The sequence below is a fragment of the Pristiophorus japonicus genome, chromosome 9 (genome assembly GCF_044704955.1).
Source record: "Pristiophorus japonicus isolate sPriJap1 chromosome 9, sPriJap1.hap1, whole genome shotgun sequence".
NCBI lineage: Eukaryota > Metazoa > Chordata > Chondrichthyes > Pristiophoridae > Pristiophorus > Pristiophorus japonicus.
The window spans coordinates 92,610,951-92,630,019 of record NC_091985.1 but is presented as its reverse complement, the minus strand read 5'-3'; the positions used below and the strand labels follow the sequence as shown (position 1 = coordinate 92,630,019).

The 19,069-nt window shown below is 46.7% G+C and overlaps 1 protein-coding gene across 10 annotated transcripts in view; it reads left to right on the top strand.

The window, feature by feature from the left end:
* LOC139273137 (girdin-like) overlaps positions 1 to 19,069 on the top strand; it is a 375,708-nt gene that overhangs the window by 344,673 nt on the left and 11,966 nt on the right. For 6 of the 10 annotated variants that reach the window (XM_070889592.1, XM_070889590.1, XM_070889585.1 and 3 more), the window contains 3 exons: positions 10,523 to 10,597; positions 17,656 to 17,736; positions 18,412 to 18,689. In XM_070889592.1, coding sequence (XP_070745693.1) covers positions 10,523 to 10,597; positions 17,656 to 17,736; positions 18,412 to 18,689 — 434 coding nt within the window. The remainder of the gene's footprint in view (positions 1 to 10,522; positions 10,598 to 17,655; positions 17,737 to 18,411; positions 18,690 to 19,069) is intronic. The other 4 variants (XM_070889591.1, XM_070889584.1, XM_070889593.1 and 1 more) reach the window with 3 other exon arrangements.

The window sequence follows — 19,069 nt, the reverse complement described above, 5'->3', positions numbered from 1 at the left end:
CAGAGAGACCGTGCGGATCCAGACCTCATGACGAGTGTCATGTGGCGATGTGGCAGCTTCCATTGCGGCACAGGTGGATGCAACGCAACGTCTTAGTGCTGTAATGGAGTCAATGGATGCTCACCTGGAAGCTTAGACTGCTCTCATGCATCTCAGCTGCTTGCCATGCAATGTCTTGATGCTGTCGCATGCCACACAAGCTCTGACTGCTGCCATTGCCGTTGCGTCCACAACAGTCGACCAGGGATCTGACGGTGTCACACCAGATTGGTGGGAATGCTACGGTGCTGGCCCAGGGGAGTGGCAGTGGATCAGTGGAGTAGGAACCTGCTGTCCTCTCTCAGGATGAAGCATTCCTGATCCCATCACTGCCACTCCGCCATTACACTTGTCGCTGTCTATCACCCAGCCAGCCCAGACTCATCGCCCAGCCTGAGGTGGTGAAGTCTACTGCTGTGCCTTCCAGGCCGAGAGCTGTTCGAGGGTGTCCTGCAAGGCCATCTGTAGTCTCTGGACATGACACACAGCAGCCCTCCACCAGCTATGCTGCAGCCACAGGTAACACACTGCGGAAGAGTATTAGAATACATCAAGGCAAGAGGGAATATAAGGGAATGCGTAAGGGTGATGAATAAATTCACACTTATATATTTTATTGTTCTATAAATGTTGATTGGAATGTTTGCTGTTGTGTTTTATTTCAGTTTTGAAGCTTTGGTATGGAAGGGCAAATTGATGTGGTGATGGGGATGCCCAGAGGAACTGGGAAGTGGGATGGATATCAGTGGAAACTGTCATGTATTCAACCATCATTGTAACCCATGTATAAGCTGACCCAAGTTGTACACCTTGAGAACATTAACCACAAGGGGTGCACTTGTGGGAGACACTCCTAACCTGGACTTTCAGGTATAAAAGGGGAAGCTCCACCCACCTTCATCACTTGAGGTCTTATTAATAAAGGTAACTGGTCACAGAGTGACCTTCTCTCAAGTATGGGCCTCGTGTGCATTTATACTGTATAGCAAGGACATATCATTGTTGACGAGAAACTGGGATTTAAACCACGCGAGCATGGCCACTAGCAGCACAGAAGAGAGATACTGTGTTGGTGATGATTGGGACGACTTTATTGAGAGACTACAGCAAAGTTTTGTCACTAAGGTATGGTTGGGACAGGATTCGGCCGACAAACGCAGGGCTCATCTCCTGACGGTTTGTGGATCCAGAACGTACTCCCTGATGAAGGAGCTTCTAGCGCCAGAGAAGCCGGCGGACAAGACGTTCGAAGAGCTCAGTAAGTTGATCGGGGAACACCTTAAATTGGCGAGCAGCATGCACATGGCGAGACACCAGTTTTACATGCACCGCCAGCGAGAAGGGCAAAGCATTCCAGACTTCGTGGCAGATCTCTGGTGACTGGCAAGCCTATGTAAATTCCCAGATGCATGCAGAGCGGAAATGCTGCGAGGCTTTTTTATTGAGGGCATCGGGCACGCTGGGGTTTTCAGGAAACCGATTGAGACCAAAGACTTGACCTTGGAAATAGCGGCTCTGCTAGCCCAGATATTTATCTCGGGAGGAAGAGACCAAAATGATGTATGACAAAAATCTTGGCTCAAATGTGGCAAACGACCAGGGAGTTAACATTGTTAACATGGCACACAGTTCTCTAGGCAGACAAGGGCAATCGGACATGCCCCAGCATGTAGTCAAACCCAAAAGGGGAATTCAACAGAGAGAATGGCTAGCTGAACGGCGATTCATGCCATCGCAATGGACAATGCAGCCAGTAATGGGGTCATCAGCACCTGTTGATGGTGCGCTTAAGGACAGTTACAGAGACAGTCCGAGACGATCGACTGGTAATGGACCTTTTGTTTCCAACAATGGGGCCTCCAGCTCATGCTGGAGGTGTGGAGGCAAACACCCAACCAGAGCTTGCAGGTATCAGCAATATACCTGCAGAAACTGCAACGTCAGCAGTCACTTGGCAGTATGTGCAGGAAGCTTGCAGCCAGGTTGATGTACAAGGAGAACGGGCCCGGTGTAAGCCCTAGGAGGCCAAATGAATACTGGGGGAAATCGCTGGAAGCTGAAGTTCAGCTAGTTCATGTGGATCACCTATACAGTTCATGTACCAGGACGCCACCGATAATGATGAAAGTGCTCCTCAGTGGCATCCCAGTATTAATGGAGCTAGACACAGGGGCCAGCCAGTCCCTGATGAGTATCAAACAGTTCGAAAGGTTGTGGGTGTCCAAGGCCAGGAGGCCAAAATTATTGCCGATTGACGCATAGCTACGGACATATGCAAAGGAGATCATTCGAGTGCTAGGCAGCGCCACAGTAGTCATGACTCTCAAAGATTTGGAGAACAGGTTGCCACTCTGGATTGTCCCGGGGGACGGTCCCGCACTACTGGTGAGGAGTTGTCTTGCTGTCATGAACTGGAAATGGGGCGATGTCATTGCAATTTTTTCTGTGGAGCGCGTATCATGCTCACAGGTCCTGGACAAATTTGACTCATTATTTCAACCCGGCATCGGCACTTTCATGGGGGCCAAGGTAGTGATTCACATAAACCCGGACGCCAGGCCAGTACACCACAAGGCCAGAGCGGTGCCGTACGTGCTGCGGGAAATGATAGAATGCGAATTGGATCGCCTGCTGAGGGAAGGCATCATCTTGCCAGTCGAATTCAGTGACTGGGCGAGCCCGATTGTGCCGGTTCAAGGCGGATGGGTCGGTCAGGATATGTGGCGATTACAAGGCCACCATCAATCGGGTGTCACTCCAAGACCAGTACCCGCTACCGAGAGCGGAGGACCTCTTTGCGACGCTATCCGGTGGCAAACTTTTTCCAAAATTGGACCTGACCTCAGCTTACATGACCCAGGATCTGGCGAGTGAGTCGAAGAAGCTGACCACCATCAAGACACACAAGGGGTTGTTTGAGTATAACAGATGTTCGTTCGGTCGCTGCGATCTTTCAGCGAAATATGGAAAGCCTCCTGAAGTCGATTCCAAGGACTGCGGTTTTTCAAGACGACATCCTCATCACAGGTTGCGATACTGAAGAACACCTCCACAACCTGGAGGAGGTACTACGCAGACTGGACCGAGTAGGGCTGCGACTGAAAAAGGCGAAGTGCGTCTTCTTAGCTCCAGAGGTAGAATTCCTGGGGAGGAGGGTAGCAGCAGACGGGATCAGACCCACTGCGTCCAAAACGGAAGCGATCCAGAGAGCACCCAGACCCCGTAACACGACCAACCTGCGTACATTCCTGGGGCTCCTGAACTATTTTGGTAACTTTCTTCCCAAATTGAGCACGCTGTTAGAACTGCTACACGTGCTCCTATGCAAAGGTCGCGATTCGGTCTGGGGGGACAGCCAGGAAAGGGCTTTTGATAGAGCACGCAACTTGTTATGCTCCAACAAACTGTTAACGTTATATGACCCGTGTAAGAAACTTGTGTTAACGCCCGATGCGTTGTCCTATGGGGTCGGGTGTGTGTTGCAGCATGTGAATGCCAATGGCCAGTTACAGCCGGTAGCTTATGCCTCCAGAAGTCTGTCCCAGGCAGAAAGGGGCTACGGGATAGTAGAAAAGGAAGCGCTAGCATGTGGATATTCAGTTTAAAAAAAAAATACACCAGTACCTGTTTGGCAGGAAATTTGAGCTGGAGACAGATCACAAACCGCTAACGTCCCTTTTGGCCGACAACAAGGCCATAAGTGCGAATGCATCGGCCCGCATACAGAGGTGGGCACTTACGTTAGCCGCCTATGACTACACAATTCGGCACTCGGCAGGCTCCCACTAGCCACCACTGAGGAGGCAACTGAGCATGATGCTGAGATGGTCATGGCTGTTGAAGTTTTCGAAAGCGAAGGCTCACCTGTGACAGCCCGTCAGATTAAAGTCTGGACAAATAAAGACCTGCTACTGTCTTTAGTTAAGAAATGTGTCCTGAATGGGGACTGGGCAGCCACGTACAGGGCATGCCCTGAGGAATTTAAACCGTTTAACAGGCGCAAGGATGAACACTTGATTCAGGCCGATTGCCTACTGTGGGGAATCCGAGTAGTCATGCCCCAGATGGGCAGAGAGGTGTTTATCAGAGAACTTCACAATGAGCACCCGGGCATTGTCATGATGAAGGCAATTGCCAGGTCACACGTTTGGTGGCCAGGGATAGATGCAGACCTGGAACTTTGTGTTCGCAGGTGCAACACGTGTGCTCAGCTGGGCAATGCACCCAGGGAAGCCCCCCTTAGCCCCTGGTACTGGCTTGCCAAGCTATGGTCACGCATCCATGTAGACTATGCAGGTCCTTTCATGGGAAAAATGATTTTGGTTGTAGTAGACGCCTACTCCAAATGGATTGAGTGTGCCATTTTAAATTCAAGCACATCCTCTGCCGTGGTAGAAAGTCTATGGGCAATGTTCGCCGCCCATGGTCTACCGGATGTCTTGGTCAGCGACAATGGCCCGTGCTTCACAAGCATTGAATTCCAGGACTTCATGGCAGGCAATGGAATCAACCATGTCACAATGGCACCGTTCAAGTCGGCCTCAAACGGTAAGGCAGAACGAGCAGTGCAGATAATCAAACAGGGGATGCTCAGAATTCAAGGGGGTTCCCTACAAAGCCGCTTATCACGCCTCCTGTTGGCCAATAGATCCCGACCACACTCGCTCACAGGGGTTCCACCTGCAGAGCTGCTAATAAAAAGGACGCTCAAAACCAGGTCATCCCTTATACACTCTACTATGAAAGAAATTGTTGAGAGCAGGCGTCAGTCACAATGTGACTACCATGACAGGAATGCGAGGGTGCAATGTATTGATGTCAATGACCCTGTTTTTGTCCTTAATTACGCTGCAGGGCCCAAATGGCTTGCAAGAACTGTGATTGCCAAAGAGGGGAATAGGGTTTTGGTAGTTCAACTTACCAATGGACAAATCTGCCGCAAACACGTGGATCAAACTAAAAGGAGGTTCAGCAACCCCATAGAAGAAGCAGAGGAAGAACACGACTTAGAGTTTACTCCACCACAGGTGACTGAACACCGGAACCAAGTGGAGGAGAGCCCAGTCACTGTGGGCAGTCCGCACAGGCCTGAGGCACCGCAAACAGCAGACACTCAGGCCAGCGCCCAACAACCGGTGCCCCAACTCTGGAGCTCTACAAGGGAGCGTAAACCACCAGAGAGACTTAACCTGTGATCCCAATAAGACTTTGCGGGGGAGGTGATGTCATGTATTCAACCATCATTGTAACCCATTATGATTTTAATATGCATATAGATTGGGCTAACCAAACTGGAAGCAATACGGTGGAGGAGAATTTCCTGGAGTGCATAAGGGATGGTTTTCTAGACCAATATGTCGAGGAACCAACTAGAGGGGAGGTCATCTTAGACTGGGTGTTGTGTAATGAGAGAGGATTAATTAGCAATCTCATTGTGCGAGGCCCCTTGGGGAAGAGTGACCATAATATGATGGAATTCTACATTAGGGTGGAGAATGAAACAGTTAATTCAGAGACCATGGTCCAGAACTTAAAGAAGGGTAACTTTGAAGGTATGAGGCGTGAATTGGCTAGGATAGATTGGCGAATGATACTTAAGGGGTTGACAGTGGATGGGCAATGGCAGACATTTAGAGACCGCATGGATGCACTACAACAATTGTACATCCCTGTCTGGCGTAAAAATAAAAAAGGGAAGGTGGCTGAACCGTGGCTATCAAGTGAAATCAGGGATAGTATTAAAGCCAAGGAAGTGGCATACAAATTGGCCAGAAATAGCAGCGAACCCAGGGACTGGGAGAAATTTAGAACTCGGCAGAGGAGGACAAAGGGTTTGATTAGGGCAGGGAAAATAGAGTACTGGAGGAAGCTTGCAGGGAATATTAAAATGGACTGCAAAAGCTTCTATAGATATGTAAAGAGAAAAAGGTTAGTAAAGACAAACTTGGGTCCCTTGCAGTCAGAATCAGGGGAAGTCATAACTGGGAACAAAGAAATGGCAGACCAATTGAACAAGCACTTTCGTTCGGTATTCACTAAGGAGAGCACAAACAACCTTCCGGATATAAAAGGGGTCAGAGGGTCTAGTAAGAAGGAGGAACTGAGGGAAATCCTTTATTAGTCGGGAAATTGTGTTGGGGAAATTGATGGGATTGAAGGCCGATAAATCCTCAGGGCCTGATAGTCTGCATCCCAGAGTACTTAAGGAGGTGGCCTTGGAAATAGCGGATGCATTGACAGTCATTTTCCAACTCTGGATCAGTTCCTATGGAGTGGAGGGTAGCCAATGTAACCCCACTTTTTAAAAAAGGAGGGAGAGAGAAAACAGGTAATTATAGACCGGTCATGCCTGACATCGGTAGTGGGTAAAATGATGGAATCAATTATTAAGGATGTCATAGCAGCGCCTTTGGAAAGAGGTGACATGATGGGTCCAAGTCAGCATGGATTTGTGAAAGGAAAATCATGCTTGACAAATCTTCTGGAATTTTTTGAGGATGTTTCCAGTAGAGTGGACAAGGGGGAACCAGTTGATGTGGTGTATTTGGAATTTCAGAAGGCTTTCGACAAGGTCCCACACAAGAGATTAATGTGCAAAGTTAAAGCACATGGGATTGGGGGTAGTGTGCTGACGTGGATTGAGAACTGGTTGTCAGACAGGAAGCAAAGAGTAGGGTACTTTTCAGAATGGCAGGCACTGACTAGTGGGGTACCGCAAGGTTCTGTGCTAGGGCCCCAGCTGTTTACATTGTACATTAATGATATAGACGAGGGGATTAAATGTAGTATCTCCAAGTTTGCGGATGACAATAAGTTGGGTGGCAGTGTGAGCTGCGAGGAGGATGCTATGAGGCTGCAGAGTGACTTTGATAGGTTAGGTGAGTGGAAAAATGCATGGCAGATGAAGTATAATGTGAGGTTATCCACTTTGGTTGTAAAAACGGAGAGACAGACTATTATTGAATGGTGACAGATTAGGAAAAGGGGAGGTGCAATGAGACCTGGGTGTCATGGTACATCAGTCACTGAAGGTTGGCATGCAGGTACAGCAGGCGGTTAAGAAAGCAAATGGCATGTTGGCCTTCATAGCGAGAGGATTTGAGTACAGGGGCAGGGAGGTGTTACTACAGTTGTACAGGGCCTTGGTGAAACCACACCTGGAGTATTGTGTACAATTTTGGTCTCCTAACTTGAGGAAGGACATTCTTGCTATTGAGGGAGTGCAGCAAAGGTTCAGCAGACTGATTCCCGGGATGGCGGGACTGACATATCAAGAAAGACTGGATCAACTGGGCTTGTATTCACTGGAGTTCAGAAGAATGAGGGGATCTCATAGAAACGTTTAAAATTATGATGGGTTTGGATAGGTTAGATGCAGGAACATTGTTCCCAATGTTGGGGAAGTCCAGAACCAGGGGTCACAGTCTAAGAATAAGGGGTAAGCCATTTAGGACCGAGATGAGGAGAAACTTCTTCACCCAGAGAGTGGTGAACCTGTGGAATTCTCTACCACAGAAAGTTGTTGAGGCCAATTCACTAAATATATTCAAAAAGGAGTTAGATGTAGCCCTTACTACTAGGGGGATCAAGGGGTATGGCGAGAAAGCAGGAATGGGGTACTGAAGTTGCATGTTCAGCCAAGAACTCATTGAATGGCGGTGCAGGCTCGAAGGGCCGAATGGCCTACTCCTGCACCTATTTTCTATGTTTCTATAAGCTGACCTAAGTTGTACACCTTGAGAACATTGACCACAAGGGGTGCACTTGTGGGAGACACTCCTAACCTGGACTTTCAGGTGTTAAAGGGCAAGCTCCACCCACCTTCATCACTTGAGGACTTGGTAATAAAGGTAACTGGTCACAGAGTGACCTTCTCTCAAGTATGGACCTCGTGTGCATTTATACTGTATAGTAAGGACATAATCAGAAACTAGCTTTGAATAGACGGTCACGGACCTCTTGCAGGAGTCGCTGCCTGCTCCGTCGCGTGTGTTGCTGCTCCTGCTCCTCCTTTTCTTCCTGCTGTTGGTCCTCCTCCTCCTCCCGAGCTGGTGTGGCTATGCCTGGTGACAATGGCTGTGCCCTCATGATGGCCAGGTTATACAATATGTAGCAGACAAAGATGAATAGGGATCACTGCTCAGGCGAGTACTGGAGGACTCCTCCTGAGCGGCCAAGGCAGCGGAGCTGTTGCTTGAGCACTCCGATGGTCTGCCCAATTATGTTCCTGTTGGCGGCATGGCTCTCATTGTATGAGAGCTGGGCAGGAGTAGTGGGGTTATGGAGGGGAGTCATAAGCCAGGCGGAGAGCGGATAGCCCTTATCTCCGAGCAGCCAGCCAGGGGCTTGATGTGATGGCTGGAAGAGAGCTGGCACACTGGTCTGGCGCAGGATGAAGGCATCATGGCTACTTCCAGGATATTAGGCATTGATAGTGAGAATGCGGCGTGTGTGGTCGCATACCAACTCCACCTTCAGTGAGTGTAGCCTTTGCGGTTATGGAAGATCTCAAGATTGTGATGCAGTGCCCTCAAAATGACATGGGTGCAGTCAATGGTGCCCTGCAACACTGGGAAGCCCCCTATCCTGACGAATCCACATGCACGTTCGTGCTGCTTCTCTCTGGTCATGGGGAAGAAAATGTAGTCCCTTCTCCTTCTGTAGAGAGCATCTGTGACCTCGTGGATGGAGCAATGGACGGCAAACTGGGAAATGTTGGAGATGTCTCTTGCACACTGGAAGGATCCATTGATGTAAAAATTGTGAGCGATGGTGATCTTGACTGCCACTGAGAGAGCCGTCCTCACACTGGAGGCTCGAGGTCTGGTTGCAGAGATGGCAGATCTCTGTGACCACGCCCTTGCTAAGGCGCACAGTCTTCTAACACACTGCTCCTCAATGAAATTGATGTAGGAAAACTGCTGCCAGAATAGTCTGGGAGGTTAAGATCTTCTGTTGCCAGCCCTGTTGCGCCTTCTCCCTCTGGCCACATCTTGCTATCCTTGTACCCATCTTTCTCCCTCTTTCTTTGCCTTTCTTCCTGTCTCTCTCTTTGTCTTTCTCCCTCTCTATGTATTTCTCCGTCTCTCTCTGACTTTCTTTGTTTCTTTGCCTTTCTCTTTGCATCTCCTTCTCCCTGATTTTTCTTTGTATTGTCGCCTTTCTTTCTCGCTGCCTTTGTCTCCATCTAAGTAACCTCCGACAGTGACATTGCAGAACGAGGTCGCGTGCCAACACAACCCCCATGAAACGAGATGAATGTTAGAGTCCAATCTGGCCTGAATTAAACAAAATAATGCTTACGAGCCAGAACAGCATTTGAGGTGAAAACTGCTACAGTACTTGCAACAGGCAATCTGCCTATCTGTCTACAAGCTGGAAATAATAATGGGCAACAGAAAAGTTTTCAACAAGATGGCGCCTTTAAATAGCGCTTCCCCAGCTGCCTCCCACCTACAACTCGACAGCTGAAGCTGTCGTCAGCGCCATGAGGTTAAAGAAAAGAAAGACTTACATTTATATAGGGCCTTTCACGACCACCGGACATCTCAAAGCACTTTACAACCAATGAAGTACTTTTGGAGTGTAGTCACTGTTGTGATGCTGGAAACGCAGCCTCCCACAAACAGCAAAGTGTTAATGACCAGATAATCTATTGTTGTTATGTTGATTGAAGGATGAATAGTGGCCAGGATACCGGGTACAACACCCCTGCTCTTCTTCGAAATAATGCCATTGGATCTTTTACGTCCACTTGAGAGAGCAGACGGGGCCTTGGTTTAACATCTCATCCGCAATACGGCACCTCCGACAGTGCAGCACTCCCTCATCACTGCACTGGAATGTCAACCTAGATTTATGTGCTCAAGTCCCTGGAGTGGGACTTGAACCCACAACCTTTTGACTCAGGCGAGTGTGCTACCCACTGAGCCACAGCTGACACTGAGGGGGGAGGCCAAATTTATGGGACGGGGGGGTGGTGTGATGGCGGTAACGAGGCGGTACGCATGGCGATGACCCGAGCGGGGCGCTACCGGCAGAAGCGGGACGGTACCTGGTAGCGCCTTCAAAAAACCCGAGGCCAATTTTGCTGGGAGCGATCGTCTGGGCGAAAACTGATTTGAACCCCCGGAGGCGCGAACGGGAGGCACAGATGAGGCCAATTTCAGCCCCTAAGCATCCAATCCTCCCCTTTTTTGAGCCAAGTCTGTTATCGCTACTACATCATATTCCCACGTGGCTATTTGCACCTTCAACTCACCAACCTTGTTAACCACATTTCTCTCTGCCTCTTAATGGGACTAAATGAGATGAAATTTATTGATCGTCAAAAGTCATAACGGCAAATCTGCATCTCTCTTTAATATTATAAAATGTGTTTTTATAATAACGAGGTGGATACTGTTTTTTATGATATATGTCAACAAACCATTTTAATATTTATTTTAATAAACAATTCCATTCTCATTGGTCTTGCTAAAAGGTGTTGCTTCGAATGAAGATTTGCTATCCGATGGACCTAACCTTGACAATTCCAGCAGTGGATCCAGAAGTCGAGGTAAACATGACGTTCAAACATTAACTGCATTGTGATAGGTTTGTCTTTAAAGTGTTATGCTTGTCTTGCATTTGACATGAACATAATGAAAATATTTTGATGAACTTTTCTGCTGCTCCATTGTTTTATTGTTTTTTAAAGTATCTTCATCGTTCTTGCCTGCTGCATTGCTTTGCTAAGCATTTGCCAACCTTTATGTATTCTGTTGTGACATCTATTTCTACTAAACATCAACCATTTAGCATGTCAGTTCAGATTTGAAAATGGTCAACAGAACAAGGTACTTCTGTTTTCTTGTAGCAGGTGTTAGTTATAGCAGTATATGAAATCAAGGAAAGTTGATCATAAAAATAACTAAACTTGAAAATAAAATATTCAATTTAAAATAATGTATCTTAACACATTATGGGCTAGAACCTCCACTTTTGAGCTTAGCGCCCAAAAATGGGCATTATTTCTGGCGTGGGTGTTAAAGGGTTTTCAGATCGCCGGCTTCTCCTCCATTCTCAAAACACCTAGTTTACATTTTTGAAAATGGACGTTACCGCGAGCGATTTCAAATGGGCGGTAGCGTTAAATTTTTCTAACCTTCTGCCGCAAAGTGTGGCCGTCCTTAGCAACAGCATGACAACACTCCATTCCCGCGATTCTGGAGGTCAAGGGTCACCATGACGTGCAGAAGATAAGATACAGAGGGAGCTCAGAGGGACTGAAAACGTGTTTCGCTGTTGTGGGAGGAATGACGGAGATTTACCAACAGCAAAAAGCCCACTAAGCACCAAGAACATAGTTGGCACCAAGTTTTTGTCAAACAAATAACATATAAAATGGAGGGGGCCCTGGAGCTGGTAGCCAGGAACACTGGTGGCAGAGGGCTTCCAGTGGTCCCGGAGCGCTGCACTGCACTCCAAGGTGACGCACCCCCATTGCCAACCACGCATGAGAGCCAACAGCAACATCTTGCTTATGGCTCGGAGCACGCTGCCACCTCGGGACCGTCCTCTCCCTTATCCATCCAAGCAGCGCTTTGGCCGTCGTCCGTTTCCCCCCTCCCCCCCACCCCCAATGAAGCATCGCCTGAGGACCTCCTCGGCCAAGCGGCTTGGAGTCAGGAGGAGAAGCAGTAGAAATGGGGAGGAGAAGCAGGCGGGGTGGGGGGGCAGGGTTGGTTTGTACAGAAGTACTGATGATTTCAGACTAATGTTCAGTTTAAATTTTTTTTATTTAACAAAACCTTGCAGCACTTTGGCTCAGATAGCTGCACCATTACATGCTGGTGATTGCTTATCAAAGGGTATAATCAGACTTAGCTTCAATCAACTTAAACTTTGTGTAACTGTCACCAAAGTGATGCCCACCATTGATGTATGACCTGCACACCCAGCAGTGTGTCGGTCTTGTAAAACCAACGTTCTTTCAGGCAAAACAATCATTGATGAGTTCCTGACGTAAGGTTCATGCAGCTATCATGCCACCATGCGCCCTTTCATGCAGTCTACAGGGGGGGCGGGGGCATGGCTTCAGCATCAGCCTGATTGTCTGGCTCGATGACAGTGCCTGCCTCCTCGCCCTCCTCTTCCTCTCTCTGGTGAGATGGACTGTCAGGCTCATCAGGCAATTCTCGTACCCTCCTGATTGCCAAGTTGTGTAGCATGGAACAGACCATCACGAATTGAGCTGCCTGCTCAGGGTGGTATTGGAGCTCGCTTCCTGTGTGGTCCAGGCATCTGAAGTGCTGTGATATTGCGAGTTGCTCTGTGGCTCTCGTTTTACCGCCTCTCGGCTTCGGTGTGGGTGTCACACAGGGGGGTCATCAGCCAGGTGGCGAGACCATATCCTTTGTCCCCAAGCATCCAGCATTGACCTTGTGGCTCATTGTTAAACAAGTCAGGTACAGTGATCTCACGCAGGATGTGCACATCATGGATGTTGCCCGGAAATTGAGCATTCACAGCCAGTATAATTTGCTGGTGGTCAACAACTAGCTGGACATGGGAATGGAATCCCTTGCGGTTCCTGAAAACCTCTGCATCCTAAAAAGGTGCCCGCATCACGATGTGCTCCCTGCACCTTGGGGAAGTTTGCAATTCTGGAGAAACTTAGCGCCCTCTCACTCTGTGCCTCCCTGGTCATAAGGAAGCTGATCAAGTCCCTCCTGCGTGAGTACAGGGCTTCAGTGACCTGTCTAATGCAGCGATGTGTGGCATGCTGAGAAGGTCTGCAAATGTCGCCCGATGTGGCCTGAAAAGAACCCGAGGCATAGAATGACAGTGCCGTGGTAACTTTGACCTCGACGGACAGTGCAGTGCTGATGGTGCTGGCAGGCTGCAGATCTGTCCTTAACAGCTGGCATACCTCAGTGATAACCTCTTTGTGGAAGTGCGGTCTCCGAAGGCAGGTGGTGTCAGGCAAGTGGAGGTAAGAATGCTTCTTGTACTTGCGGGGGGTGTAACGTCTAGTCCTCCTCATCTGTGTCACTTAGTTCCTTGGGCACATAATGCAGTGCAGCGTTCCTTCAGCAATATCTAGTCTGCTGCATGTATTTGGTCACCAAGAGAGGGTGAGAAAGGACAGGCCCCATTGCAGTAGTTCTCTGTTTTCCACCGATTGCACACAAACAAGGAATTTCCCGATGAACACACCTCTTCAATTCCAATCGGTCACATTGTGGTCAAGATGTTTTTAGAGATGTTCACATCAACTCCAACGACCTGCAGAGTACATCTGAACTCCGCCGAGGTTGAAGCACAGCAGCCTTTTAAAGGACGCGACATGTGATCTACAACGTGGCGTCCATAACGCGTGATTTGTCCCGGGAGGGAGCACAAAACGCGTCTCCTTCGAAGCAGACGAGAATGTGGTGAAGGGCATTCGGCTCTCCGATAGTGTCATCAGCTGTATGCGGGATGCTTCCCCGCCTGCTGAAAAACCGCAGTCGCCTCCTCCAGCACCGCCTTCATCAACTGGAACTCATCCAGCTTCTCCAGTCCAACCAATAGGTTGACAGTTTCATGCCAATGGCTGTGCCATTGGAGGGAGCAGCGTGTGATGGCATACCACTGCAGGGAGCAGCGCGTGCTGCTACAGGAGGGCGACGGCTACGAAGCCAGGTCGTTGATTGCAGTGCAGGCAGGCACAACAGGAGGGGCAAAGGAGCGGCAGGAGTCCGTAGAGGGAAGTGACCAGGGCCCAGGAGAGGTGAGGGCCAGGGGCAGTACAGGCCAGCCCACACTGTGATGTGTGTGCACGCTCGGTCTGTGCAGCAGAGCTGGTCTTCAGTTAGTCTTGGGTAATCCTTGCCACTGGAACAAGACCTAGCTCTATCAAGCCCATGTGGTGCTGGTGTGCAACGGCCACCACACGTTAAAAAATCCACACACAGGCATCTTCCACCCTTCACGATGTAGTTTGGGATCTGGAAGATTAGGTCCTTCATTGAAACACCTGTGAACTCATCCCTTTTTGGCGTGAAAGCAAGTCATCCTCGCTTCGAGGAATGCCTATGATGATGATGATTTGTCCCGGTTAGTTCCACTTTTTGTGAGCGGTGTTTTGAGCGAGCGATATTGTGGCCGAAATGTATGCGAGGTGGTGAAATTGATGATGGGCAATCTCCATGGCTGCTAGTTTGGGTAAATATGCTCTTTACGCTGAGTGTTAATATCGAATCTCGCCGTTAATTCCATGCAGAAAGCAACGCTGGGCGATATTATGAGTGTTGAATTCGCCCATCCTGCTGATTCGGCCAAGAAAATGTGGGCGGGCGGTAATTTCTTTCGGCGTTAAACATATGGGGAAAGTAACATTTGGCGATAAGTTTCTGAAAAATGCTTGCCAGTTTCCATTTTGTGCCAAAATATGGCCGTTATACATCATTTCAGCAGTAAAATGGGCATTAGGTGGGTGTTAAGCAGGCAAAAAAAGTGGAGGTTCTAGCCCCAAGTAATATCATAATACCATTCAAAATATTTTCCATTTATTTTGTAACCAAAAAGCTACATCAGTCGTAGCTCCTTAATTGCTTAAACTGTTTTCGTAGATACTAGAAATAATTTAGATACCGCTTTTTAAACCACTGTATGGTTAAAGTGTCAGTATATTTAGAAAATAATTCTGATACTTTGCACAATGCCATTTGATACAGGCACTAATCATGGATAGAGAAGTTATGATTGCTTTGTTTGAATTTTTATATTTTATTTTTTCCAATGTTGTAGTCAAATGCTTCACAAGTAGAATATATACTACAAACTTAGTTCTCCGCCCAGCCTCTACCTTAACCTAATTTGCCTCAAACTTTAGCACCGCTCGTCTTCTGAACTCTAGTCTCATTCCTCTCACTTCTAATCCCTCAACCTTCCAGAACCAAGATCAAGACCTATTAAATTTCACACAGCCAACGATAAATTACTTTTGAACTTTAAGCTAATAAACAGACCCATTTACCAACTTGGAAGTAAAAATACGCTTTCATTTCTGATCCTTCATTGTTTTTTAACTTCTTGATGTATCTAAAACTTTGATTTGTTGCTACTCTTCCCTACCACCCGAGTAACTCTTTACGAATAGCAAAGGTGTATTTTGTCTTATTCAAGTTTATTTTTTTGGTGAGTTAAAGTTCAGCTAATAGTTTTAGCTGCAGAATAATTTATATAGATGAGTTTTGTTTTTGAGAAACTTTGAATTTGTTTTAGCACTTGCTTGAGTTCCTCACTCTTTATGAAAATCATTTGCTCTGTACACACATTACTTTTCTTACCGTTTTGCACATCAAAGATTCCTCCTCTCCAGCTATCATTGTCCTTTTGCCATTTATTGTACCAGCTCAATTCTTTAGTGTTCCCAGATCTAAAGCTCATTTAGCCCAGCTTCCTAGGTTGCATTTCAAACAACAAATCACATTCCTGTCAATTGTCTGACACCTCCAAGACCCAACTTGGGGTCCCTTGCTTATCTGTTAAGTCAGCATGTTGATTTTATGCTTTTTATATTGCGCAAGATGCATGCTGATGTTGCCGACTCCTGATGCACAGGTCTTGTATAGCTGATGGCAAGTCCAATGTAAAGTTGCTGAGGTAAAAACCTGGGGGGAGAAATTGGGGTCGTTTGTGCCTCCCGTTAGCACCCTAGTGGGCGCAAATGACTTTTTGCCCTGGCGCGGCACCGCTAACGACTCCCCTGAAATTCTGCAGGAGCTTAGTGGCGGCAGTAACTGGTAGCGCCCCACTCCGCTGCACCGGCGATGACAGTGCCCCATTTTTGCCCTGGAACAAAAATTGGCCCGCACTCCCTGGAGCTGCGCAGGGCAGTGATAGCGCTACTTAAAGGGGAGGTGTAGGCCATCTTGGAAATAAATGTCGTCATTTTCCCGAGCACCCCATTGATGCTTTGAACACCGGGTCTGTGGATCCCAGCACTCTGTTTGAGTGCTGGACTTATGGCACGGCACCCTTCTCCCCAATGGCTCAGGTAGGACCCCGCAGAGTTGGCAGCTTGGGCCCTCCCCTTTAATGAAGGGGGAGCTCCTCCTATGTGGCCCAGTGCATAGCGCTGCACCCCGCTCCCTCTGCTTCCGCCCCATTAGCGCCTTGAGAGGAAGTGGAGCGCGTTTGTTTGCGCTCCACTTCCTCTCGGGGGCGATTAACCCTAATTTTGAGAGTGGGGCCGGACTTAATGCCTGGCACAAAAGTCCTGCCTCGCAGATGTTAACGCCCCCAAACGGCGTGCAATGGAATTTTTCACCCCAGGTCTTCCCAGTTGCCAACTTTAGCAAATTCACTTCAGAGTTGCCATCAGCTGCACAAGAAGTATACATCAGGACCAGTGGAACAAGCAGAGCATTTAACCCAATATTAATACAACTTCTGTTTACCTTCACTCATACATTCTGCAATTGAGTCTTTCATATATTCTAATCACTAATAAAGTTTCACTCTTCCTATAATAAGCACATTTATTACTCCTTTAATCATTTCAAAACTAAATAGAAAATATTGCAAGAAGGTGCAAGAAAGTAATAAAAGTAGTTTAGCAGAAACTTTGATTTTATGACACTCAGGATAAATTTAGCTGATGCCACTCTTGCTTTTCTGGTAAGCAAGTGCTTCTTCGGTAGCTAAGACACCACAGTACAAATTTAAATCTCAACTAACATTCACTTTCAAGTTTTCATTAGGTGTTTAAGTAGTTTTAAGGAGCGAAAACTGTTCAAGGTAGGAACCCTTACTGCAGTATTTAAGCCCACCTTTGGCAGGTGAACGAAGGGGCAACATCGGAAACATTCACTGGCTGGGTGGTTGCATCATTTTGATGGACAATAATTTGGATCTAGGCTACTAAGCTGGGAGGAATGGGAAGAGATGGAGGAGAAAATATAGTTAAATTAGGAAAAAAATGCATTTCTCATTGCGTATACATGCAAGTATGATATGCTTATATTCATTTGTTCAATATATTATACTTAACCAACAAATATTTTAAATTAAAAATGATGAGAACATTAAAAATTATGAATACATTTAACACTAAACACTGATGGTAGCTACAATGATTAAGCTTTTTTTTTCTTATTAAAGATACTAACATGTACTTGTTTTATTTGGGCAAGAAGGGTTACAGAGTAATTTTTGTGGATACACTCCAGCTCCTTCTGTTCTTGGCAGCTCTACAATGTGCAGAGTGCCTTGTCACATTTGTTGTAAGTCATACTATCACACCCATTTTCCTGCATGTTCTATATATATTATTCAGCATGAAATAGCCTGACTTTCCACTAACTTACTTTTGCCCTGAAAGGACAACTGTTTTATTTATTTTCTGTCCATTCCCTTATGTTTCTGTTTATCTGCTTTTCCTGTAGTGCTGTGTTCCAAAGTGTCCAATTGGACTGCCTCAAAAATTCTTGGCTTTCTGATCTGTAAGACACAACTCTTTTCTGACCTTGGGCATGCTCAGCCTATGGCACACTGCATGCATCCCTGCCTCAGCTGTTTCTCTGGTCAAAGGTAAAGTGTCCTCTGCTCATTTTTATCTCATGCTGTCTCCCAATTTCCATTTAGCTTCCAGACCAGCCAGCCTTGATAGTAGCAGGACATCCAGTAGCAATAACAATAATAATGCTTCAGCCCACGATATAAAAGGTATGCCATGGCTGATTTTATTTTTAACCATTTCCATTTTAATGCTGGTATTGTTTTCAACTTTTTGTCTTTCATTCAGGCTGCGTGCTGATATGCAATGAGCGTTTCCTGGGATGAACATTTTATTGCTTGATTCAGAATATTTTTCATGCACTGGGATTTAAAAAGTTGAAATAGATAGAAAAAATAGTACTCCTACCTTCTGCTTGATTTGATGTCTGTTTTACATTGGTACTATTATTTGTAGGTTGAATTTTCAAACTGGCTAGCATAGGTGTTAATATTTTCTCCCTGTTGTCTGTTGCATTCAATATTAAGCTGCAGCAATTTTTTGAAATATGACTGCTTAAAAAAAAGATTTAAAAAACGACATCAGTACCATTTTTATGATAGCATTCATTGTCTTGTGTTTTGCAACTATATTCTGTTAGCATAATAGGCTTGAAATTACTGGTAAAGTGTACCTACCACTATAGTACTTCATATAAAATATTTAGATCTGCTTTGTTTGTGCAGGTATGACACCAAGTAAAGTGGTCTAATCTGCCAATGATTTGATGGAATTTATTCGATTTGCACAGAAATGTCAGGTGTTTTTCCTGTGCTTAGCAGCATTTCATGGCTGATATGCTAGATAAGGCTAGGTTTTACGCGCTGATGTATTTTACTTCTAAGCAGGTGCAGCCAATGGTGGCCACAGTAGGTCCCAAAGTCACAGCAGTGGAGAATCTGTTCCAGTTTATGACAATCATGTATTGTCAGGCAGCAGCCTTCTATCTAGTCATCATACACAAAATTTGGAAAAAGACAATCTACCCCTTCAAAACAAAGGACCTAGAACTGATGATACCCACAGTCGTTCTCAGCAAAGAAATAAAGCCACATCGCCTGGAAGTGAAATAGTTACCTTACAACAGTTTCTGGAGGAGAGCAACGTAAACCAATCCCCAAAGGTTAGTCGCACAGGAAAATCATTTAGTCCATTTCAGTTATATTTAATGGGCTCAATTTTGGCCAGGAGTTGCTCCGTTTTCTTTTGGAGTAACCTGCTTTTTCTGACGTAACTTAAAAATCCCCAGTTTCCCCAATCAATTTGTACCAGCGTAACTCACTTAGTTATGTTTTTTTTAGGTTAGTTTTTTTCTCAGCCACCTACGCCAGTTCTGCCCATTTAGGCAACTTTGGCCAGCTAATAGCTCCTCCATTTCTACTTAGGCCAGCGTATGTGGCCATTTGAGAAAACCCTTGTGGAGAGTTAAAGAAATCGGTGCAGGTAGGTACATCGGAGGCCATTTGGCCTGGGATGGGGTGGGAAGTGGAGAGGTCGTGGACC